This window comes from Pocillopora damicornis, chromosome 4, assembly GCF_964200805.1.
Source record: "Pocillopora damicornis chromosome 4, jaPocDami1.2, whole genome shotgun sequence".
In the NCBI taxonomy this organism is placed as follows: domain Eukaryota; kingdom Metazoa; phylum Cnidaria; class Anthozoa; order Scleractinia; family Pocilloporidae; genus Pocillopora; species Pocillopora damicornis.
This window is the reverse complement of record NC_142673.1, coordinates 21,823,917-21,848,531: the sequence shown is the minus strand read 5'-3', so window position 1 is coordinate 21,848,531 and position 24,615 is coordinate 21,823,917. Positions and strand designations below refer to the sequence as shown.

The 24,615-nt window shown below is 38.1% G+C and overlaps 2 protein-coding genes across 4 annotated transcripts; one reads left to right on the top strand and one right to left on the bottom strand.

Moving 5' to 3' along the window:
* The first annotated feature begins 1,137 nt into the window (after positions 1-1,137).
* On the top strand, positions 1,138-3,255 carry LOC113669964 (transmembrane protein 163a). Of its 2 annotated transcripts, none has more exons than XM_027186047.2 (2): positions 1,138-1,365; positions 1,469-3,255. In XM_027186047.2, the coding sequence occupies exon 2, from the start codon at positions 1,787-1,789 to the stop codon at positions 2,606-2,608; it is 822 nt and encodes a 273-aa protein (XP_027041848.2). In that variant the 5' UTR covers positions 1,138-1,365; positions 1,469-1,786; the 3' UTR covers positions 2,609-3,255. The 2 variants fall into 2 exon arrangements, with proteins under 2 accessions (XP_027041848.2, XP_027041849.2); XM_027186048.2 differs by having other exon boundaries at positions 1,141-1,306.
* Positions 3,256-4,683: 1,428 nt separating this feature from the next.
* Positions 4,684-24,495, bottom strand: LOC113669960 (kinesin-like protein KIF14). Of its 2 annotated transcripts, none has more exons than XM_089202526.1 (38): positions 23,750-24,495; positions 21,858-22,089; positions 21,122-21,144; positions 20,890-20,971; positions 20,566-20,664; positions 20,237-20,289; positions 19,691-19,721; positions 19,047-19,154; positions 18,444-18,587; positions 17,876-17,997; positions 17,551-17,649; positions 16,983-17,056; positions 16,413-16,551; positions 15,428-15,491; positions 15,224-15,326; positions 14,843-14,912; positions 14,699-14,742; positions 14,248-14,306; positions 14,130-14,167; positions 13,842-13,976; positions 13,261-13,345; positions 13,107-13,181; positions 12,507-12,593; positions 12,302-12,367; positions 11,743-11,844; positions 11,400-11,472; positions 11,173-11,258; positions 10,893-10,928; positions 9,956-10,060; positions 9,509-9,618; positions 9,323-9,393; positions 9,020-9,199; positions 8,635-8,715; positions 8,305-8,424; positions 7,506-7,684; positions 6,670-6,954; positions 6,357-6,437; positions 4,684-5,683 (listed from the first exon to the last, which is right to left on the bottom strand). In XM_089202526.1, exons 1-38 carry the CDS (start codon positions 24,493-24,495, stop codon positions 5,102-5,104), a joined length of 4,869 nt encoding a protein of 1,622 aa, XP_089058652.1. In that variant the 3' UTR covers positions 4,684-5,101. The 2 variants fall into 2 exon arrangements, with proteins under 2 accessions (XP_089058652.1, XP_027041844.2); XM_027186043.2 differs by having other exon boundaries at positions 9,026-9,199.
* Positions 24,496-24,615: the final 120 nt, after the last annotated feature.

Genomic DNA, 24,615 nt, shown 5'->3' with positions numbered 1-24,615 from the left:
TGTGGAGATTTTCATCTCCTTCGAAAACAGTGTTTTGACACTCTTTTTAACTAGTACTAGAAGCCTAAAAATTGGAACATTTGGACTCACACGAACGCCACAGAGCCTCTACGGCGATTTCTGACGGAACAAGAAACGACTCAGGTCCTCTGCTCAACGCCATAGTAATAAAATAAAATTGTCGCTACACTGACACTATGATTAAGACAAGATATACTTGTGATATGTTCAACTAAAGAATGATAGAGATTGTTTTGCGTCAAGAAGCCCTCAAATGAGGCTCAACTCCTGAAATTGCTAAAAATCAGGTTGGACTGGAGAATGATCATCTCTTGCTAGGTGATTACAGTTTTCAATAAAGTTTATTCAAACATAGTGAAATACAGATCTTGTTAAATCTCCGATAAATTAGCTTCGTATAACATTTGGCTTCCGGTAGACCAGCAAAATAGAAGTACGAAGGTAAAGTCAAAAAAACAAAACAAAAACAAAACAAAAAAAAAAAGGATGAGGGAAAATGACTGAATTGAAAACTCGGTTTTTTCTTAAAAAATATAGACACTGGTTTTGAATATTCCCATTTTCAAACTGGAAAATTAAGAGCAAAAGTGTATCGCAGAAAACTATTTTTTCAATACCTTGTGCTGAAGCAGCCTCAAAATAACTCCGCGTGAAGCACAGCGTCTGAGTGGACTAATCCTACTTACTGTATAAAACAGTTTTTGATTTAAGAAAAAGCCTCAAAAAGTGCCTTATATCTCCGTAATAATTTACGTTACCAATCTCAAAATAACATATTCTTGTTCATTTATTTTCCTATCTTTGTAGACGTTGACTCTTTTTCTTAATGTTTTTGCTAAGCCCACACAACTTTTACGGTCACACGAAGATTATCACGACTTACAGTTCACAAAAAGAAATAAATTGCCATTTAATTCTGAATTTCTTTTTTTTTCTTTTTTCAGACACTGAAAGGATATCGTGGGCAGCAGAAAATAAATCATTTATAGTCACCTTAATTCCGGTGAAATTTCTTCTGATTGGTCGAATATTGCACTCGATGAGTAGCAAAACATACAATCCTCCAATAAGATTCTTTCAGAACATCTGTTTATTAGATTCTCTCTTCCTCAATTTGACATAAATGATTTTATTCTTAAACGAATTCGCTTTTCATTTACACTCTGTGAGAACTAAGAAAGCGAATTAAGGAAATATCGGTACCGTGAAGACCTAACGTTCTTGAAGATCGTTTGTTTTTATATCGGACTCATTTTCTACCGACATCGCTTACTTTTTAACTGAGGTAACTATTTCTAACGTCGTGGGCATCAATATTTCATCTCAAGCGGTAAACATATCGTGGTGAGCTGATACGTTAACTCTTGTATGAAGTTTCTTGTCTCTGAAATTGATTTTTTTATTCCAAAAAAACGACAGCTTTTGTATTTTTTATTGTTTTAAAAAGGTAAGGAACTCTGAGTTTTCCGGATTTCTTGGTGCCGTTCTCGAAGTAAATCTTCGTTTGATGGAACATGGAACTGTAAAGCCTTAATGACAACTGTAAATGCGTATAATTCATGGAAAATCTTGTTCAAACGGATTTAAGAAGATTGTATTCAACGATATAAAACATCAAAGGTCGAAAGAGGGGAATTGAAAGGCTTTCTATCCGTAGGACGTTGTGAGCCATTTGGAAAAACGTCAGTTGAAAGAAATAAAAATACTTCTATCAATTTAAAGCAGACAACAACCACAAAATTTCTCGATTAATTCAAGATTAGACATGGACAGTGCACAGGAAGGAAGCAACATTGTCATGAAAACACCAATGCTGGGACATGAAGCGTCGCCAGTCAAGCTTACAGCGGAGCCTACGAAACCTCAGGAAGATTTTGGAACTTTTCCGTGCGTATCCCCTTACGACGATGAAACAGGAAAACAGAAAGTCCGATTGTCGGCGCAAGAAAAGCAACGCTGGCGCCGCGCAGCACTATCCGTATCCTTCGCCTCGATGTATGTTACACTCATGCTTAGCATCGCGTCGTTCGTAAGTTCAGGCATTTCTGAAAGTTCCGCGGCTTTCGCGATCGCTTTCGACGCTATGCTCGGGGTTGTATCATCTGGAGTGATTGTTTGGCGTTTTTACCAAGGAGTTAATGGTGTCTTAGGTCCAGACAAAGAACGAAAAGCTTGTGTGGTAATAGCTGCATGTTTCATACTCTCTGCGCTGGTGATGTGCACGCGAGCGGTTGAGTTCCTTGTCAGCGACATGGAACCGAGAAACACACTCGCTCTTCTTTCGATCTCCGTGGTCGGGTTTCTGTGTTATTCTGCCTTTTTCTGGTTGAAATATCGTATCGCTGATAAGCTGCAGAGCGTTGCTTTGAGGATCGATGCAATAGACTCAGCCTGCGGTGCCGCTATGGCCCTGGGTTTGATTGTAAGCACGATTATTTACAGCGAAATGCATTCAACATGGTGGTTAGACTCGATCATCGCACTTGCAATCGCTTTCGTCACTTTCTGCTACGGCTGCCTGATCATACTCAAAGTGATCTGGAACAAAGACAGGTTTGGAATACCCGAGGAATATGAACTGTTTTAAGAACGGCCAAAGTTTATTATTTTATCTTTTGAAGCTATTATTTTGATTTTTTTAGTCTATAATTTGGAGAGTTTTTTTGAAAGATGATTATAAATTTTAGCCGGATGCGAAAAAAAACACACCTGCTCACAATACTTTTTGTCTCTTTAAGCCTGAAATAAGTTTTATTTTACACGAGACTCTGTATGTAACAAAATTACGTGTATGCGATATAAAGAGTAGTTGTTCAAAATCCTAAAACTACATGTCTGTTGATAAAAAATTACTACAAGGAAACCGTTTTTTTGTCTCGTTCAAAGAAATAATTTCATAACATGGAAATGACCAACGGTGTGTTATTAACTCGACACATACGAACTCGTTCGCCTGCTGCAAAGCTGTGTTAAATGTAAATGAATTTATAAGGTTCTCTTCGTACTTGAGACGAGTTAGAGAATAGGAAATTAGTTGACTCATGAGGAAAGACCCAAAGCTGACTGTTCTTTCATACTCGATAATCAGCGACCGCCGGGCTGTCAATATTCCGAATGGGAAAGGTGATATCTTTCAACAAGGGTCGATTAATTCGCGTGCAAAGTTGTTGAATATTAATAATACGATTGGGAATTTTTTATCTCGACTCTTGAATTAAATCGATTTGAAGTATCGCCAAGTTGATGGTTACAGCGTCTCCCCGAAAAAACATTTCTGGGAAAATCGTTACTTCTGACTCTGTTCGAGGTTGTTTACACAGTTTCCCGCAAGCCACGATGAGCCTGATGCAAATCGAGTCAAGTGCCTGTCAAGTTAAAGCATGTCGTATACGTTCAATTTCCACCACAACAACTCCCACCACAAACGCTCGAAATCTCACGACATCCTTTCTAAATGACAACAAGAGATGCCCACTTATTTCGCAATGACGTTAATGAATTGTGAACAACATCATTCACGTTAGCGAGCCAACCTGAATCGTTGGCGAATCAAACGAAGCCGTTAGCGAACAGACCTGAGTATTAGTGAACCAACTTATGGTCGTAGCGAAGTAAAACATTTGCAGACTACCCTTTGACCCGTGAGAGTGAGTACAATCTAATTTCTCCTTATAATATCAGCCTTGAATCACACATAAAGGTCACAAGAGTGGAACAAACGATCACCAACTAAAGATGCTCTTGATTGTCAGACAAATTCTCCTCGTCAGTACCTTAAAAAATGTACTTAGAACAGTATGGAGAATATGCATACTGACCTTAGGGTGTAAAGGGTTAAAGAACCAAGACGGGAGAGACCTCATTAAGATAATAGCGAATTAAATAAAGCCTTGACATCGGATGTCAACTAACTCACCGAGGTTGTAAGCAGACCAAGCCAAATTGAGAACGAACGAGCTGAAGACGTTAGAGGAGTACGCTAAGACTTTCGTGAACTATCCTGAATCATTGATGCATCTGCCCGAGTCTTAAGTTAACATCCTAAGTCAGTAGCGAACCTCTTCTGAGTCGTTATTGAGTTTATCTGCGACGCTTGCGAACAACCCAAGATGTAAGCGAACTGACCGAGCCCTAGACGTTAACAAACCTACTGAAGACAGTTGCGAAACAATGTAAGTCTGAGATTTAATGCAAATACTCACATTTTAGCGCTCAGGAAGCTTTTCGTCGAGGTGGGGTGGGGTGGGAGGGGGAAAATTTCGCCATCGAGACTCAGCATCGCAACATATCGTCTTCATTTCAAGTCAACAAACTACAATAGCACAAAAAGAAACATAGATGAGCGGTTCATAGTAGCCTTCGCTTTCAACATCTAGTTGTCCTTCAGTTCTAGCCATTTCTAATGATTTACCCTCTCCTCAGGCTTTCGCCTACACTCTGGGAAACAATTGCAAAGCGCAAGCGACTGATGATGACCACGAAGCGCAAGGTTTCACGCGAAGGAGAAAACATTCTATTCTTTCCATCTTTCGCTATATCTCCCGTACAATTGTGATTAGACTCATTTACGAGAAAAGCATTCCACGATAACGTGCCTCGTTTCCAACATGTGGCTTCGTAGCTCAGCCAATGGTAGTTTGAGATTTTGACAAATGGGCAAAATAAGGAAAAATTATCTTTGCGTATTTATTTTCTTGATCGTGAGTCAAAGGGCCACCAGTATTATTGACGGTTTTGTTACGGAAATGAAGACATTCGTATTTATCTCGGTTTTCTCTGTTCTACAGACATAAACAAGTACGGTTCAGGATTCAACTGAATAAGTATGATGTTTGTGCTGACCCTTATGCGTGTGTTTTATGTGTTGCTTTTCATATACATCCAACACTTATGCCTTCACACAAGAATTATCAAAGATGAGAAAATAAATACTTTCGTCTGAAATAATAATTTAGGGTCTTTTGACCAATTTGAGAGTATTATTATAATAATCTTGAAATACTGAAAATAACTTCAGTAATCGATCTTCAGAGAAATAGCACATTTTTCGTTCAAACAGTTACGTGTCCTGACGAATTAATTAAAGCGGTGATTCTTTGCTCCACAGTTTGCGCGTGCTCCTCGATTCTTTTCCACTGATTGAGTCGTTTTTACTGCGTGATACCAAAGGTGTCCGGGTATGATTTGATCCTCCAGTAAACGGAGAGTAAAATGTGTCCTCCGAGTGATCATCCTCAGTCCCAAAAACTTTGTAGATTCTCTTTTTCTGCAAAGACTTCGGCGCCGGACTCAGGAACAAAAATTTGGTCACTGTTTTCCTCAAATTCCCCGCCGCTAATTCAACGTCCTCACATTTCTTTTCCAAATATTCCATTTCTTCCAAAATATCTTGATTACTCCCTACAGAAACTGAATATTCTGTCTCGATAAACGTTCGTTTTTGCCGCACAATATTTCCCACCGATGAGCAGATTTCTTCTGGTATCGAAACAAGTTTTTCTAAATCCATATCATCGCAGGCCCTCCGCACGTTCGAGGCTAAATCTCTTGTCCTTTGGAGCAGTGTGTTTACACTACTTACAAACTTTTTTACAGATACCAGTCGATTGAGTCCTGTGTCCTTTTTGCAGCTGGGGTCATTGGAGATTGTTGCTAATTGCATCTGTAGAACAAAGAGTAATATTTTTAAGACAAAATTAACCAGGTCCACTGTTGACTCATCTACACCTAATATCTGGATATCTGGATATCATTCTCCCTTACTGTCTACCATACAGTTCTTATTATTTTACCTCTGAAATTTGATCGTCAATCAGACAATACTCCATAATTTGAGATTTCTGTTCCTTCCCAAAACCATTAAGCAACACATTGTAGTCATAATGTGATGATAAAAGGCCTTTACCAATCTCACGACCGAAATCTGGAATAAATCGTGTATTGTTTAATTTGCTTTATCGCGCTGTGATTGGTCGAGAAATCTCGTTCTACCTCCTCCTCACCGAATCAAAAGCAAAAGCGACTTCAAGTCAAACGTTGGAAAACGAAGTTGACCAAGTCTCTTGGCCATCCTAGTTTTCCAACGTTTGATATCCAACACATTAGCTCCTTTCTTCGGATTATCTGCTGGGATTTCCTTAACTTTGGTTTTCGGAATTCATTTGAAAAGAGCTCCGGTGTAATTGTAAAGCTGGTCAGCTCTTGCGGCAGTATCAGAGGGGGCTGAAACTGATAGTACGGGGTCGAAACTGTCCTTCATCTTCTCTTTCGCTAAAGCCTTCCCCGAGTAATAACATAACTTCAACACCTAATCGAAAGAGGGGCAAAATATTTACCTGCACTTCACGTCCCTGATGAATAAAATCGCCGGTGGTTCTTACGAGAGCGAGAACATGTTCTGTGATTTCTCTTCCCACCTAGATAAAAAAAAATGTTGTTTACTTATTGTTTCAAGGTAGCGTGAGAAGAAGAGTGGTCAGTTTGTGATAGAAGCAAACAACAACAACAACAACAACAACTTTTTCGGAAAAACGGAGAGACCTTATGTCGGTCCAAAAATTACTGGATGACGGATGCATATCAATTAAATCACGAGCCAATCAGAAACGAAAACAACCGATTAAACACAAAGGGCTTCTTCGTACATACCCCAGTACTGCCAGAGTCCAAATTGTCCGTTTGAATTTGTTCCTGAATTTCATTGATAGCAGATATAGAGTCACGAACAGAAATCTCCATCGACATGTCTTGTCCCTCTACAAACGCTTTGTTTAATTCACTGTCATCCTCACACACGGAGGTATTCCCGTCTTTTGGTTTTTCTTCTTGTGAAGACAGAACAGCCATTTTGGCCGTTTGATGTACGATGTGTCTGACGTCATCGGTGAAAGCAGCAACAAGATCGTCTGTGTTTGTACTCGAAACATCCAGGATCTAAACGAAAATAAGCACGGCCGAGTTAAAATGAATAGACACAGATTGTTATGAAGATTACAGTATTTCCTCATGATATTCACTAGAGACTGTACCAACCTAAGTAATACTGCAGTTTTCAATTGAGTGACCAAAGCAATTCGAGATTGCACAGGTTTTGTTTTTCTGCGCTTTATGATTGGTCCAGAAAACTCACGCCACTCTGTCAAAAATTCAGATCAATCAGATGCAAAACTAAAACCAATCTCGACTTAGTCGCCCGCGTTTTCTCGCGCTTCCGGCTCTTTTTTAATTTAATTTTATTTGAGTTCTCATTGGCTCCTAAAGGTATTTTCCTTTCTTCTGATTGGTCCTTGTGATACCTTGGTTTTGTTTTACGTCACTCAATCGAAAAGCGCCCTTAGTATTCAGTAACTCGTTAAACCAACGATGTTTAGAAGTTTTTCAAGGGATCCACAGATATTCCAACAATATAAATACCAAGAAGATCACATGTAATGGAATGCAAAATTACTGTAGGTAAAACATAGAAAAAATTAAAACCCTCCTACCCCGATGATGCTGATCACGTGACCAGCCAATCGTTTGATAGTATCAAGGAGCTGAGAGCTCAACTCAACAAACGGCTCATTAGTGATTTCAGCGGTGCCCCACATTCGCACATGCTCAACGAGCATTTGTACGGAGATGCTGGCAGAAACGCAGCACTGTTGACCTTCTGTTTGGAGACCTGAAGAACGAAAGCGATTAAATGAAGATAACAGAAAGATAATTGTTAAACACAATGAATTAGAAAGGTAGACATATACAAAAACTTTCTGAAAGAGAACCCCGAAAGGCACCTTAAGATCTAATATCGGGTGAAACACGCATTTGTGTTCAGGTGTTCAGTTACTCCTTTTGTAAGTCACCAAAGTCCGCCCAAGCTCGGAATTTTTCTTCTAAATTTATGAAGCTTGGCAAAAATAACGCCATGACAAACTTGAGGCGATCTCGACAAATGTTTTAGAGGTCGTATGATTTCAAGTTGAAAGAAGACCTCGTTTGTGTGATGAAACCATCATTAGGCAAGAGATATAAACAGTGACTACTCTCAAAAGACATAAACCACTATGATACCTTAACCGTTTAACTCCCATGAGTGATCAAGACAGAATTTCTCTTCACAATATTGATACAATATCAAGCAGACAAGTTATGAGAATATAGGAAAATATTAATTAGGGGATTATATGTTGATCCAATATCAAGTTCTCCAAACTAACATCGCAACAACTATATGGCCGCAGACAGTAAGGAGAATTACTAATGAGATCTTGGAAGCTAAAGGGTTAAATAGGTTTTCCTCACCTCCAACAGACGTTTCTTTATCTTGAAATGCTTTTACGATGGTGGTAACACTTTTTTTAATCTCTTTCACGACTCTCAACATTTTCTCATACATTGGCTCGCTAAACGGACCTGATAGATCTGAAAAACAAACATCATGGTGTCGCATTAGTGACCAAGTACTTAAGGAAATTTGTCTCACTCTATGCAAAAACATACACGCCTGACGATCTACAAAAAATTCACATGTATACCAATTCTAACCGGTTAAACAGGATTACTGTAACAAGATGTCAACTGATTAAACAATCCGATCAATAATTGTGTAACTTTTATTGCATTAGTAAATACCTTTCAATGAATCCACATAATTCTTCAGTGAATCTCTACAAAGTCTGGGTAAGGACGGTCCAGGTCGTCTGGTTTCGCTTCCTGTAAACAGTGAAAAAAAAAAAAAAAAAAAAAGAGAAGTTCGGGGTTTGCCAGAGAGCAATTTTGACTTTGAGTTCTCATTGGCTTCTTATAATATTTTCAGTCTTCTGATTGGCTGTAGCGATCTCTTTGGTCACAATCATTCGAAAAGCACTCATTGAGGAAGGTTATGAAAACAGTTTATCGTAAGCTTCGAAAATTAAAAATTCCACGTTGAAAAAAAAAGTAAACAGAGACTTAAAAAATTGATTTTAGCCCCAAAAAACTCAACAGAACGAATCGATGAGTAGATGGAAAAGATTACCCTTACTTCGCCTATCGACTGGAGCCATAGGAGGTCTGCTGGGCGTGTCTGTAACAACAGGCCTTTCAGATGAAGTCCCTGGGACATCAGAAGGTGCCTCTGGAGCCTCTGTAGGTAACCCCGGGGTCTGTTTATTACGATATTTGGCGAATATACTTTCCGCTTTATTAGGAGAAAATCCTGAAACAAAAGGTGCGGTTAAACATGGTTATCGTTTGAATCAAACACCAGCCTCGAACAAAAATGAAAACACTCCACTAGAAATGATTACATGGTTAAATCGGAAGAAATGTCAGGACCTACCTTGTGCCTTTCCAGTCGAGGATGACCTGGTCCGACCTGACAGCCCTGAACTACTGGTGGAAGTACTGCGTCTGCAGAAGATTAAAAAAACAAGTAATGATAAAGAGTTATATTAGAGTAAGATCTTAGCAGACTACAATTATTACCGCTTTAAATATGGCTTTGAAGGAGAGTAGCCACACATACCTGTTAGTTCCCGAGTCCAATTTGAAATCCTTCTCCCATTTATCATCCGGGTCATTAAAAGGATCAACTTCGTCCCCAGACTCTCCTGATATGCTGTCATTATCACGTTGCTGTTTTGAATAAAGTAAAAAGGAAAAAACAAAGAGAGGATTTTTAAAACACATACTTCGACATTACGCTCAATGTGTCATACTGTATACTATAAAGGCAAGTTAAGAGCCGTATTACACAGAAAAATGGGACAATTGTGTTTTAAAAAAGATTCTATTCTCAACACCATCTTAACTTCCGTGTAGTATTTGGGATCGACTGAAAAGAGCTAACGAAAGAATCGGAAACTTAAAGAGAAAGAAAACAATCACTACCAACTCCTCGTGCGTCACTTAGTACTTTTCATTCTCATTCACAACAAATCCCACTGGAGGAAGTCCTCTACTTTAACAATACCTGGTAAAGTTCTCTCATCTGTTCCAAGGCACTTTGAAATTTCTCCAAGGACCAAAGGGTTGTTAAACCTTTCTTTGTGTTGTTCAAACGAATCTTCATTTCCGACTATCGATACAGGAAAATGCACAAAGTTAACCCTATATACCCTGACATCAGTATGCACATTCTCCTTACTTTTCTCTGTACATTTACTGAGCTGCTGACAAGAAGAATTTGCTTAACAATCAATAGCTTCTTTAGTTGGTAATCATTTCCATAATTCTCATGACGTTTACGTGCGATTCAAGGGCTATACTGTAAGGAGAAATTAAATGCTATTACATTATATTAGGGGTCAAAGGGGTGTTGATTTAGATGGTAAATGTAAAAAAAAACATGACACGAGGGTTACAGTCTCTCCCCCCCCCCCCCCAACACACACACACACACACACACACACACACACACAGGCCTACTACTATTCTGTTAGACCTCTTCAAGAAATAAAAGAACTTCGTTATCAATCAGAAATGTACAGCCAGATTTGCCAAATCTAACATTGTTGACATTATTCTGAAACAGTTCTTTATAGAAATTAGGGAACGTTATTATCAATCAAAATCGTGTTGCTAGATATGTCAATTCTGAGTTAAACCACTACTCTAGTAAATTTCTTGAAAGAAATAAAGGGAAACTAATAGTTTGAAAATAAACCATTTTGGCCAGGGAGCTCAGAGTAATGGTGATTAGTGTTGATTGGATACGCGTGGTAGCGTAAGTTTATTAAAGCAATGTGACCTGCGTTGAAGTGTTAAAGAAGTTGAAGATCATTTCAGTCGTGGGATTGTTGCACAAAACCATGACTGTACTGGTGTGAAAAAGGAACATGATTTCAACAAAGCAACGATTCAGATTTAAAATGTTAAAATAAAAAGCTCGCGTGGGCAGTCAAAATTACCTTTCCGTCGACTACGACATCATCCCGGCTAAAGGTCTGCAATGGTATAAAGAAAATCTCAAAATTTTAGAAATGAAAGAACGATGTGGGGAAGAACGTGGTGTACAATAATCAACTACAAACAGATACGAAAGGAAATCGAAGGAGAATGCAATAGCGAGACTGCATTACCAAAGTCATAACGACTTAAAAAAAAAATTAAAACCGGAAGTGATCCCAAGTTACTTTCAACAGTCAACTGAAATTGCTTTAGGGTTCAAACATGGAGGAGGACACTTACTATGCTCTTTGATAAGCTTTGGCTGATCTTGTTGGCCTCCCTTAAAGACATGGTGATACACAACAATTCCTTCTTGTTCGGATCATCTGTGAAAGTGAGGGCACCGAGTCATTCGTGAAGGAAACAAAAGCAAACAAAAATTAAAAAAATCGACCGATTGTGAAGCATTCGGAGCATCGTGCACGTAAAACCCAACCAAACACTGAAACAAACCTCACTGTACTGACCTGCTAAGGAATTTTTCCTTCCGATACTATTAAAAGATGCCTTAAATTCCTCACGTATTTTCTCGCGGTTTTGCTGAAGACACAAAACAAAATACATAATCAACAGCAAAACTCGTACAGAATAACTTTGAAATACAGAAATAAATAGTAAATTGAATCGACTAATCAGCATTTTTTTCGGGGTGGAGAATCTCTGCTGCCTGACTCCGGTAGGCAAGGCAGCAAGTACTCTAATTTTATTTTTCACATTTTTTTGTTATAGCCAATAAGGCCAGAGAGAGAACAAATAAAGATTGTTGTTGTTGTTGTTGTTGTTGTTGTTATTGTTATTGTATACTCGTACCTTGGCCTCCTTCAGCTTTAGTACATCATCTTGCATTTTCTTCTTTTCTTTTTCCAATTCTGTGATTATTCGTACCTGGTTCATTTTGGTTTCTTCTAAAGCCTACAAAGACAAAAGCAACAGCAACACAAGATCGGTGGTCATTAGTTGCTGGAGTGTATTGACATGACGTGACAACTTGGCTACGTCATTCACCGAGTGAAGTGGAATGGTGAACAAGAATCAACCAACGAAGAGTGTCCGTGCCTTTGGTTCTTGTACCGCAAAAACGTTTTTTACTCATGGTGGGATCAAAAGGCTCACTATATTATATTAAGCCCTTACGAGAATCGTTAGTTCATGGTGAGATCAAATAGCTCACTATATTATATTGAGCCCTTACGATGATCGTTAGTTTATGGTGAGAGAAAAAGGCTCATTATATCCTGTTGAGCCCTTACGAGGATCGTTAGTTCTCCTCTACTTAAGATGTTAAAAAGACGATAATTGTGACACTCTAAGTCCAAGTACCAACCAACTCGAAGAATAAGAATTTCAGCTCTCTTTTCCGGCTACTGACCTGTTTGGCAGCAAGTGCTTCCATTTGTAGTTTCTTTCTGTTGTTCAGGATTTCTTGTTCTAGAAGCTATGGAAAGGTGAGAGCAGAGTTATTTTCTGTCATTTATGCAGCCGTCGAACAAATATAAAGAGCGAACAAAGGAAAGATTTGTGATTACAGTGAATGCATTTCATCACACTTTTGGAACAGCTCAATTTCAACTGACCAGTCTGTGTGCCTCTAATTCAGAAATCTTCTCCACTGCTGTTTGCTTCGACTGTTCAGCTTGTTCCTTTTCAGTGGTGAGAGATTCCTATAGAAGTAAGAAACAACTTAGCTTTCCAATGTATTTTTAAATCGGTCTTTGGCAACAAAACAATTATTCCAACCCTAGCAGCCCATCACTAGTGGAGCTCAGCCCAGTCTTCGTAGCGTTAGCTTGTGTCAGACTCGCGGGGAATGGAAACGAGCGAAAATTTGGGCGCACGAAAAGCGGCGGAGGTCCGTGAAAGGAAGCTATTACGAAGCCGTTTCTCTGTCAATTGCAACCGCTGTTTGTCTCTTACAGGCTCTTCGCTCGTCTCCACTTATTAAGAGGCTGTAAGAGGCTATCGTAGCATAAGGCGACTGTTGCTATTCCTATTTGAGTAACCAAATCGTGATTGGTTTTAGTTTTTCATCCGATTGGTTAAGAGGTTGCGCGAGGTTTTTAAGACCAATCACAGAGTGTGGTGAAGAACGCAATCCCAGGTTACTTCCGACAATTAATTGTACTGCACTAACAGCCTTGAAAGAACAGGCTTCAACTAAAACAATCATCACTCACCATGGCTTCATGTAGATTTGACACCTTCTCCTCGTAGATTTGCTTCTGTTCCGTCATTTCTTGCTGGGCAGCCTCCTGCTCAAAAAAAAAAATGGACGGTTACTAAACCCATCGATTTTCCACTCGTTCAGAGTTTCGCAATGATGATGATCACCTTTGCTTCCTGAATTCGAGCCACGATTTCCTCCTGAGCCTGGATTCTCGCTTCTTCTTTGGCTTCCTCGAGTTCCGCTTGCAGCCTGAGATAGGAAAGAAGATTGTCCATTAAAAAGCCTAGAGAGTTGAAATCAATCTGGACCGAATTTTTTAATTCATGAGAAGAAGTTTAAAACCATGCGCTATTACCATCAGCGAAATGTTATACAGTTAATGCACCCAAAAAATGTTCCTTCTGAGATTCCTTATCAACTCATTGCACTGTATATTATTGTGACGATCAACGCTAATCGTCATCAGGAAAAACAGAAAAATCCTCACTGGATTCCCCCCCCCCCTCCCCCCCCTTGGCACTCTCACCACGTACAGCAGTTTTCGAATGAGTATCGTAAAATCGAATCCGAATCCAAAGTAATCGCAACGGCCAGTTACAATAAAGGAAATACCACAAGAAGCCGATGAGAACCCACAAAACAAGCAAAATACGAGTGACCAAACGTAACGAAAAAACAAAGCAGTACCGACCGTATCAGTGTCAAAACTAAACCGAAAGATCTCTCCAAATTAATCCAAAGTTACCTTGCATTCTGTGCTTGAGCCAATTCGTTCCTTGCAAACTCGAAGTCCTTTAAAACAGCAGCCTCTGGACTGCTCCCTTCTGGAGCTTCAGACTTACTCATCTTTCTTTTCTTCACTTCTTTAGGATGATTTAATCTAAAACAAAAACGTAGTTATCAATTTCAGTTGATGGACAGCGGTAACCTTTTGAATCGCTTTGAAATCATACAACTCCTCATTCGTTTGTTCCTATCAATACAAGAGAAAATGAAAATGGGAGAAAGAAGGAAGGCTGGAAATGTCCAGTACCTGAAAAAGTGATCCCCTCCAATAACCACACGATCAGCCTGTAAACAAAAGAGTGGGGACGAGTTAAAATAACAGGAGAATATCGACCACAAATTAAATCACAATTCATGTATCTTACATGATGAAGAACTGTTTCTTCTACAATAAGCTGACCGTTGACGTAGGTTGGTGCATCTCCTACAACAAAAAGAGAGAGGAAATGCAAAATTTGAAGTCGTTACAAAAGAAGCAATACCAAAAATAACTATCCAGTCGCTACTCGAGCAAAAACATAGACCTGACAAGCTCAAGGCACACAGACTTCAGCGTCTTTGTTTAAATCAGGGCTTTAAAAGACGGACAGAGAGGAAAAGCAAAAGCGCAAGTTTTTTCTACCCAAACATTTCCACCAAGATGTGTATTCTGACATCGACCAACGAAAATCGCGTTTCTACTATAACACACCTAGAAGATCACACTCAGTATTCATTCTTTTAGCCCGTTTCACTTACGCCTCATGCGTAAAACAGGTAGAAGAGAATTAAGCGGCGATCAATGCACGATAGGGAGAAAAGAAAGATATAATTTACCTATCGGTGAGACTGTAACCTTGTCCCCGTTATTTCGCAAGACACTAAAAGGAAAAACAAAACCCAAGTTATATAATGTAACTAACATCTAAATTGTATAACAAAGCAAAACAAAAAATTCGATTTGATTGAGTATCGACTGACCAGTGTGTTTCAGCAACAAGTGCACCGCTTAGTTTAATATCATGATCATTCTGACCAACCGTTGTCTCTCCTGTAGAAGGAAAACAGAATTGATAAAAAGGCAAGGGAATGAAATCCAGCTCGCCATCTAACTCTGGATTACCTATTGAACCCCTTAGGGTGTCTAACATCTAATTCTTCCTCACAGAATAACCGCTGAATCAAACCGCATAAAGGTCACGAGAAGTAAGTAAGTTCTTGACCGTTCTTGATACAGTGAAACTAACCATACGCTTTAAAACTTTTTTCGTCAAGCCTGTAACTTTGACATCAGAAAGCAGAAGGAAACCAACCAAACAGTTGCACCTTTGATCTAAGAACAGAAGTTTCAGGAACGCAAACCTTCTTTCAGCATATACAGCAACATTTCCGACAGCTGAGGATCTTCGTTCAAATTGACGAGGTTCGGTAACCGATTATCCACTTTAAAAGAGATGCCAGCTTTCTGTGACGAAAGACAGAAAAGAAAACGTAGTTTAATTAAGGATTACGCTAAGGGAAAAGCTTTTATGTAGACGCAAGTGTCTAGTGATGCGTTCATTATACCTTGAGCTTTTCTGCTTCTTCCAGCTTCCTTTTCTCCGTCAACGCAAGTTTTTCCTGCCAGTTCCTTAAAAGCGAAGCACAGAAACAACAGACATCAAATATACCATCTAAGAAATAGCCTGAAAAACTTTCACTATAATCTAAGAGAAGTCACTTGTGACAGCAGGTTTAGTTATTAGTTGGTGACAAGAGTGAAACCGCGTCCAGAAATGGAATGATTAATAATGGTAATAGGACTGAGTGGAGTCCAATTCGGTCTGTAATCATACAAGTACTTGACAAAATCCGATTTGTTAATCACGAGTATGATTACAGACAGAATTGGACTCCACTCAGTCCTATTACCAATCTATCATAACCGTTACAATTTCCGAAAAAACAAATACGTTTAGGACAAACATCTCTGACAAATTTCCCAGTTTTGTTGTTGTTGTTGTTGTTGTTGTTTCAGGATAAGTGGTTGTTTCTATGGTTATTGTGATCAATTCTGTGATTGGTGGATCTAGCTGAGCGGACTTAATATGATTGGCTGCTTCAACTGTCCGATTACAGGTGTCCGATTACAGCCAACTCTCCGATTACACTCTGTGATTGTACAGACTGAAATTGTCGTCTCAAAACAATGAAACACGATTCCATACTTGTCAAGGAAGGAACGCAAATGAACGTTACTGTAAAGAGACTGTTCCAAAATCAGTACATTCAGAAAATCATACTTTGTTAAGATCGACATGAAAATCAAAGAAAGATTGTTCAAGTGTTGTTGGATTAGAAAAATTTCCAGCCATTTTCTCTAACGTAAATTTCGCCGCCGGGACAAATCGTTAACATTTCTAGATAACAAAACCGCGACAAAAAAAGAAGCAAAGAATGAGGAACGAAAAAAATCAAACACACTCACGGATCTTCGATTCACGTAACACACACAAAAAGAAATGCCGACGGAAAGAAAAGAAAAGAAAATTGCGCACACAGACTCACTCACCGAGTTGACTCAGCCAATAGGTGTTGTGTCTCCTTAAGTTTCTCTCTCAACGAAGCAACTTCTGCCAGAGCTCTGGCGCTTATCTGCTGGTTCCCCTCAACGTGAGACTGTTTCAACCTCTCGATCTCAGCTTTTAATTCTGGAGAAAAATAAAAAAGGTTACTCTGAATCTCAGGGAAAGATTCATCGAGCCTTGGACGGTTCACACCATCCTCAACAACTCTTCGCCACTCTATATCCCTGGAGAGAGAGAAGGGAGGGGGGAGGGTAGGGTGAAAGGTACCCCGCCCTTCACTTCGGACAGTTGTTGGGCACTTCGGTGCTAGTCGAGCCTTACCCAGTTGTATCAGTAACAACTCGACCAAAGAAAAGACATCGGTCAAACAGGTTACAAAAAAAGGGTAGCTGTACCCTATATTATATTGTAAACCACATTAAATTTTCTTCCTGAAAATTTTTTTTCCTGTGGTCCATTTCTTTCATCGTGTTCTCTCGTTTACAAACACTTCTACAGTGGCAAAACACATTTTATAATCATCAACATGTACCACTCACATTTTATCAACTTACCTCTTATGATTTTTGCATTTGGATCCTCGTTAATAATTGCTCTGTTGACGATCGTACGCGCTCTCTGAGCATATTTGAGAATAGTCAAGAAAAGAGGGAACAGCACCATCCTTTAAAAGGATGTTACTAGCTGTGTTAACCTGCTGGGTGCCAATCACCTGAGTCACCTGAATCACTAATGACAATATAAATACTATTATGAAATAATATATCCATGATATAATAAATAACTCATGATGAAATTTCTTTACATGGCAGAAAGAACCCATTAAAATTTGCCCTTTCTCAAACATGTGGCACTGTAGTTGATAGTACCCTCCAACGTGAAGTGAGGGGGCACAGGTTTAATTTCATCAAAGCTTGATCATTTTTTCGGGTTCTCCTTTCAAAAATTATAATTGCAGCTTACATGTTGTGAGGACCAATGAGCCACAAGTGACAGTGATAATAACTTCTCTCTTCAACTTGGAGAGCAGGAGAATCACAAAAATATCAAAGAATGTCAAGAGGCATGGCAAAATATTATTTTCACTTGGAAGGAAGCTCTGATTTATATCAAAAAGGATATCTCAATGTACTCAGTGATTCTCCAAATGAAGTGCTTGCGGGGCTGATGTTTGCTATCATTGCTGTCTTAGAGTTTCCCCCCAAACTGTCCTTCAGTAACCTGCAAAGTACAAGAACCATGTTTATTTCATTTTTTCACTTGTGACTTCTCAATAATTATTAGCCACCTTGAGAGGGCCAAAGCTTCAATGGCAACAAAGAATAGTAAGAATCAATCCACCAACTACTAGGCAATCAAAGTCTGAAATACTGAATTATTTCTTTTACAGATACTTTGTACCCTATACACTTCGTAAAAAAAACATTCACCAAATACATATACCTACCATGTTAAAGTGGAGTCTCGGTAAGGTATGTACATTTTCTTCTTAGACTGAGCTTCTCTGTCTGACAGTAGAGATATCACTTTACCAAGTGTATGTAAGGACTTGTTGATACTGCCTCCTTCCTGAAATTAAAAAACATAAACTCCTCCATTTTGTTTCTCTTCCTTTTCTCACTTAGCATACTGGGCAAGGCATTTCTTTATTTCACTTTGTTTTTCTTCCTTTGCATTACTATCCTTTAGGAAACTTTGATAAGTTGTGAAGTTCTTGCAAAAAGCTCTAGGAATCAATTTCAGGATACAAATTATGGCATGGTTCTTCTGTCATTAATAAAATTTATTATTTATTATTATTTATTATTATTATTATTATTATTTATCATTTTATTATTTAGCAAATCAGTCAAAGACATTTTTTTGCTAAAATAATAATTGTTTCCATATAAACAGATTTGCTATGTGCAAGGTATGCCATAAATAATCACTCATACTTGAGTGGGTTGAACACACAAGATAATTAATGATATTTAACAAGTGGCCTGTCCTTTGGACATTTTTTTGGATATTACCTTGAGTCTTAGTGCTGCCGTCTCTGATGTCTTGATCACTTGGTCATTTAACACCTGACTTGCTCTCTCACTTCCAGCCAAGTCAATCAGATTTATTTTACTTGCTGTGGTCATCTGTGTTTCTGAATCTTCAAATATTTCAGTCTATAATTAAAAAAGAGATTGACAATCATTATAATGTATAATTTATAAACCACCCTAAAATAAACAATGAAAAATGTTCTGAAAACCATTAAATATGTTGTATTTTCTCACCTTAAGGCACATTTAACTAATTCATGTTGATCTGAAAGTGTTCAAGATCAATCTATGAAGAAGCTAATATACATATGACAGACAGTATACTGTATGGGGTGAGTAGGGAAGGGTACTCACAATTCATACTTTCTCTCAGAAATGATTTTCCAAGGCCAAAGTCACAACAAAGCAGACTAAATATATTATCTCTTGACCATCACTGAAAGGGCTGAGGTTTTTTTAAAAAGGAAAGCAAATTATTTTATTTTAGGATTAAAGCCTTCATTTTCTCACATGAAACTCCATGAAAATGAATGCATAACTCAAAGATCATAGTCTAAAGACAAACAAGTTTGTTTGCTTTACCCTTGTCTGTGTCATGATTATGGTGAAAACAGAGTGAGAGCGACTGCTCTTGTCATTCATTCCTGTGGCTGCTGTTGCTCTGATACTATTTCCAACAGCCAGCCAAGACTGGAAGAAAAAAGGAAGGAAGACAAAAAATGATACAAACTCAAATTGGCTTTCAATTACATGTACACATGCAGTCATCTTTATCTTTGGTCTGGTAGAGTAAAATAATAATTACTTATCATATCTATTCAGATGAGCAAACCTCAGGAGCATTCCAAACAGAATTTAATCCAAAATTAATTGTAGTGAAGCATAATTATTAATGGCTCAGACAATTTCTGTTTGCCTCCAGTGACTTAGAATTTGATATCAGATGCCTGCATAAGAACCTGATTTATTTGCAACCAGGCGACATCATTGGAATTATCTTTCCTCATTATCCCATTTCCATGAGCTGACATTACTAGCAAGATGTTTTGATTTCTTATAACATGACTTACAAATGTTGAAAACTGATGCAAATCGTACAAAAATAACTCATTAATTAATGTAAAATGTCTCAAAATAATGATTAAGACTATTGTGGAAATCAACTCTGGAAGATTAGCAGTACGGACTCTAAAGTCCACATAGTAAGTGATGCTGTTCTTCCTCACCTCAACATCTGCATATGAACTTGCAGTGTACCTGAAGAGGAATCCAAGAAAAACATATTGAAGATTCTTCAGGCACAAAGCAGGATCACTGAGTTACCAAGGAGTACTCACTTGAAAAAAGGAAACTTTAAAATTTATTGGGAGTACTAAAAATTGCAAATGTATAGAATGAAACAAACAATTTTCAGACTTACCAAAACAAATAAATAAAGTCAAAAACAACTACACAGTGTCTCTATCAAATTCTGGTTATCCAATACATGTAAAGAGAATTGTACACAACAGCTGCAGATCTAAGGAAGGGGTACAGGGGTTGCAAAACCCACTCCCCCCCCCCCCTGCTCCTGAGATGACCCTCTACTTTCTAAAAATTACTATTATGTGTTGTCAGCTGTTTACGTTATAATTAAGCCATCTTCTTAAAATTTGTTCAAGTCACCCATGAGTGATGTCATTCCTTAGAGTGGTGCATCCTCTCCAAAGAAAAACCCTAGATCTACCCCTGCACAGGCTATAAAAATATAATGGTACATGAATGGTACTTACGTAGTCAGATCTTGAACAAATGGTCCCAAGATTGGGTGCTCTCTGACCCTCAACTGCCAAAAATGACAATATAGTTGTAATTAAATGAAAGGTTAAATGTATAAAGAGCCTTTGTTTAATTTTTGGCTGAGTCATTTTAATTCTTTTTCACTCATTACCACATTACTATTATTAGTATTGAAGCTACTAATAATAATTTTGACAACTTCATCTATACTCAGTACTTCTGTCCCCTAATGATACAAATTGTACTTCTAAAACATTATGTACACATTCATTTTTCAAAGTTTATTGATGTGTCATAAGAATTCATGCAGTGCATAATTTACCTGAGCCCTTTTGCCATCTTTCTTTTTACTTGATGCCAATAAGTCATGAATCCTCTCATTATAGATTTCAAAGTAACTTATTTCCACTGTGAACTGCAGCTGTGCACATCAAGGAAAAGAAAAAATCAAAGAATTGTACAACTATCTTATCTTTACCAAATTTGTTAAGAACTTTCAATTAGAAAGGGGAAAAAAAAACAACAACAACAACTGGAAAACAAAATTGGGAAATAACTGTCCACTACTTCAGGTACTTAAACTGTTTCTTAAAAAAAAACAAATCTCATTTTCCTCCCACAAGTAAAAAGGAAAGATGAAGTTTACCTCTTTCCAACATTTGATCCTCTCAAACAACTCCTCACAGAATCTTGGCAAAATACCAATTTCATCTCCCTGGCCCATAACACTGCATAAAATAAGAGATCAGTTACTGGAAGGAAAGTGACAAAAGTTCCATACTTAATGCAAAAGATACATATACGCATGCATTTCATTTAGCAGCTACCAGTAGCTTTATAAGGTGAGACACAAGAATCTATTAATGTTCAAGACTCACCTATAAGACTTCCCTGATCCTGTCTGTAAGGAGGAAAATATTAGTGAAATTAAATTCAATGTTTACAAAAGTCAGAGCTTTACAGGCTATTGAATCACAGCTCAGAATATTGTTATATCAGGTGACATGAGAAGAGGCAACCTAGTGGCAAGAGGAAGACCAGCAGTAACAAATTGTCATACTCCAAAATGTGACACTCCACTTTGGAAGTGATTATGTCAGGAGACAAATGATTACCTAAAAAAATATTTTTAATCATCATCAAATCTTATCAAGCACACAAGGGTGTCTTCAAAGTATTTTAAAGCTTACTATCAGTACAGTATGAATGATTGTCATCTCAATTATTTTGATATAATTTAATAATTAGATGTAAGTATAGTTAATCTTAGCTGAGTAGTCATCTCATAGGTAGTGTGAACTCATAATAAGTGATATTAAGGTGGAATGTGATTTGAAAAGGTAACCAACACCTTTTGATTAATCCTGAGTGTATTCTATAACTAGAGATATAGGATAATCATTTTCTGTAAAAATTTTAATCCTCTATATCCTCACATCAATAATTCATCTTCCTTACACCTTCTCTATATACTTCCTGCGACACTGGTACAGTGAATTTTTTTACTAATCAAGAGTGTCTTTGTTCTCATGACCTTTAAAATTTGTCTCCATGGTGATACTGCGGGGAGAAATTACATGCCAGTCCCTCACGCATGAGTTTACATTTACATACCTGACCATAGGCAAAAAGACAGGTGTTATATCCCTCAAAAGCACTGTTTAGAAGAGGCTGTCCCATCAACTTGTAAAGCTTCTCTTGGTCAACATAGTTAGGGTCTTTAGGATCAAATGACCAAATGGAATAATCGTAATTAAACTGATATTCCATACCAGCATCTGAAGTGATAATAGTTTCATGATCCTTCATAGAAATACACAGCTTCACATTTGGGTCCTTTTCTTCTCTGTGAATAATGAAAAAGAATGTATCACTTTAAAGGAAGTAACTCATAAGACTGTACACCAAATACAAGCTGTATTACACAAATAATTTGACTAAAAACTCAATGAATATTAAAGACAGAGGTTCAGAAAGCTGTACAGGAAACTGATAGCTATTATTGCACCCTGGTACAATTTTCTGTGAATTAGCGACCATTTCTCTTCCACCAATGAGCTAATATTTAAGCCTGGTTACTGCTCACAAGGAAAACTTATCATCAAGATGTATGAGACATGATCTTTGGGGTTCAGTTCTTGGATATACTGGTAGGTGGTTTAATACAAGGGAAAGTTTGTAACTTGTTAACAAAATTTGAATCACAGAAATTACTTTGATCTCTGAAACCAAGCTAGCTAACTTTTATTTATGAAAACATGTTAAATATTTGTGAAAAGAATAGGGTGGTGAGGCAATGACTCGAAAAAAAATGAAGTAATCCATGCAGAAAGGGCTTGAATGAACTAGACCTTGGAGATGTTAATATGAGGGCAGGGCTTAAAATTAATACATTGTGTTTTTGTTTTGTTTTGTTTTTAACTCATCTTATTAAAGACAGGGCTAAAAAAAGGAAAATTCACAAGATTAAAACACTGCCATTTGTCTTTGTAAGTCTCCTGTAGCTCACAGAGAGGCAATTAATTCAGGGCAAGATCCCGGATCTGACACTGACATTAGCACTTTCAGTTTGTCAGATATCTTTCCTAGTACATTATACAGTTATAACATTGCAACTTCGCTTTGAAACTAAAAATAACTTTTGCTTTTTAATCACCACACTTTCAGATTACACAATGCAAACAAATGTTAATTGCCAATTGTAATTTGTCGCATCTGTGCTATGATTGACACCTCTACTTAGTTTGTTTATTCAGATAAGAGAAAGAGTAATATTCGCTCTCATGAATTTGCAAATTCCAAGAGCATTTCTTGAGTTGCATAGTTTGAATACTATATTGATCTCAAACTGGCTAAAGTGGAAAAAGAACACTTATGAGTTGATAGTGATCAATGAGACAAGAGAGCTAACTCAACCATTTAAAGCCTCTTTTATTAAACATGGGATTATCTCTAAGTCTTTTTGAAAAGAAACAATGGAGTTGATCGCCCAAGATGGACACAAATGAAGTAAAGAGTTTTTAATTAACGCGTCATTGAGAAAGAATGTAATTTTGTAAACAAGACTGGCACGACGCAAGATTTCTTGACTGCTTTACAGAACCTTTGATCGTGCAGTAACAACGAAGTCGAAGGAAGCGACCGAACTCGAGAGCAACTCGAACACGTTCTAAACAACATCCGGTCAAACTGAAGTCACACAAGTAGGGACTCACACAATATCGCAAAGCATGTTTCATTGTTCTCTACAGTGCACATATATCGAAAGACAACCCCCAACTTTCGTCGCCAAACAGCTTTTTCGCGAAAACAAATACCAAATCTTAAACAACTGCTTCACATGTTCGTGATCATGATAAACATTAAATGTGATATTGTAATTGTACATTACACGCTCACCAAACACCAAACAAACAAACAACTTTTAAATAGCAGACTGTTTCCCGCTCGAGACAATTCTTATGGTCAATTCTTATCGCATTAACGCAAAAAAAGTATCACATTACCTTGGTAAGAAAGGTCGAACTCTCACACCAACCCTCACACTCGAACCCTCTCCATCGCCATCAGCGGAAGACACTTGTTGCGGTGCTGTTGACATGGATGGTTTTAAAGCCGGCGGAACACCTGAATCCATTTTGTCTTCAAAGCCCTTCCCTCCATCATTGCCTTTCAACAACCCCAACGTGGATTGCAGTTTATTGATAATCAAAGAAGAATCGTCATACGGTTTGGTCGACGAAGGATCACTTTCTGTATTTGTAACCAGGTGTTCCTCAATAAACTGGGGTGTCATTGGCAGAACACGCGCGATCTTTTTCTCCGAACCAATTGTCCCTGATGTCTCTTCTTTGACCACGTTTCCTTCCCCTGATGTCTGTGATGTGCTGGAAAACTTGTCTATAATCCCAGCCACCATCGGCCCCACAGTTGCCTTACGTGTTGCTCGCGGAGAGTTTAAAGGAGAACTTGTGTTGGAACCACTCTCGCTTGAGGAAAGATCCTTCCTTCTTGAAATCAACTCAGTTGATGGTGCCTTCGAATTCATAATCGTGCCGTTCTTTTGCTTCTGCTGTGAGGGGTAGTTTCTGTTCTTCGTCACGTCAACGCGTGCAGAGTCCAAATTTGTTTTCTTGGAGATAACTTTCGACGATTTCGGCGTCGTTGTAACCATGCGATCAGAACTAGCCGCTCTATTAGAAGGAAGGCTTGGAAGCGCGCGCTTCCCTCTTGTTTTTGTAGGAGTAGACATAGCTTATAGCACAAACAAAAAAGTGTAAAACACAAAATCAGCAATTTCCACCACAGAACAACATAATCTGTCAAGTTTCAAAATAACGACCGCGACCACCACAATCGGCTGATCATCACG

Excerpts from the sequence above, each read along its gene's own strand:
- LOC113669964 (XM_027186047.2), top strand. The coding sequence starts at position 1,787 with ATGGACAGTGCACAGGAAGGAAGCAACATTGTCATGAAAACACCAATG.
- LOC113669960 (XM_089202526.1), bottom strand. The coding sequence starts at position 24,495 with ATGTCTACTCCTACAAAAACAAGAGGGAAGCGCGCGCTTCCAAGCCTT. Across the intron at positions 7,685-8,304 it reads TAAAGAAACGTCTGTTGGAG|GTCTCCAAACAGAAGGTCAA; the intron begins GTGAGGAAAACC and ends TTCGTTCTTCAG. Across the intron at positions 6,438-6,669 it reads TGGACTCTGGCAGTACTGGG|GTGGGAAGAGAAATCACAGA; the intron begins GTATGTACGAAG and ends TTTTTTATCTAG.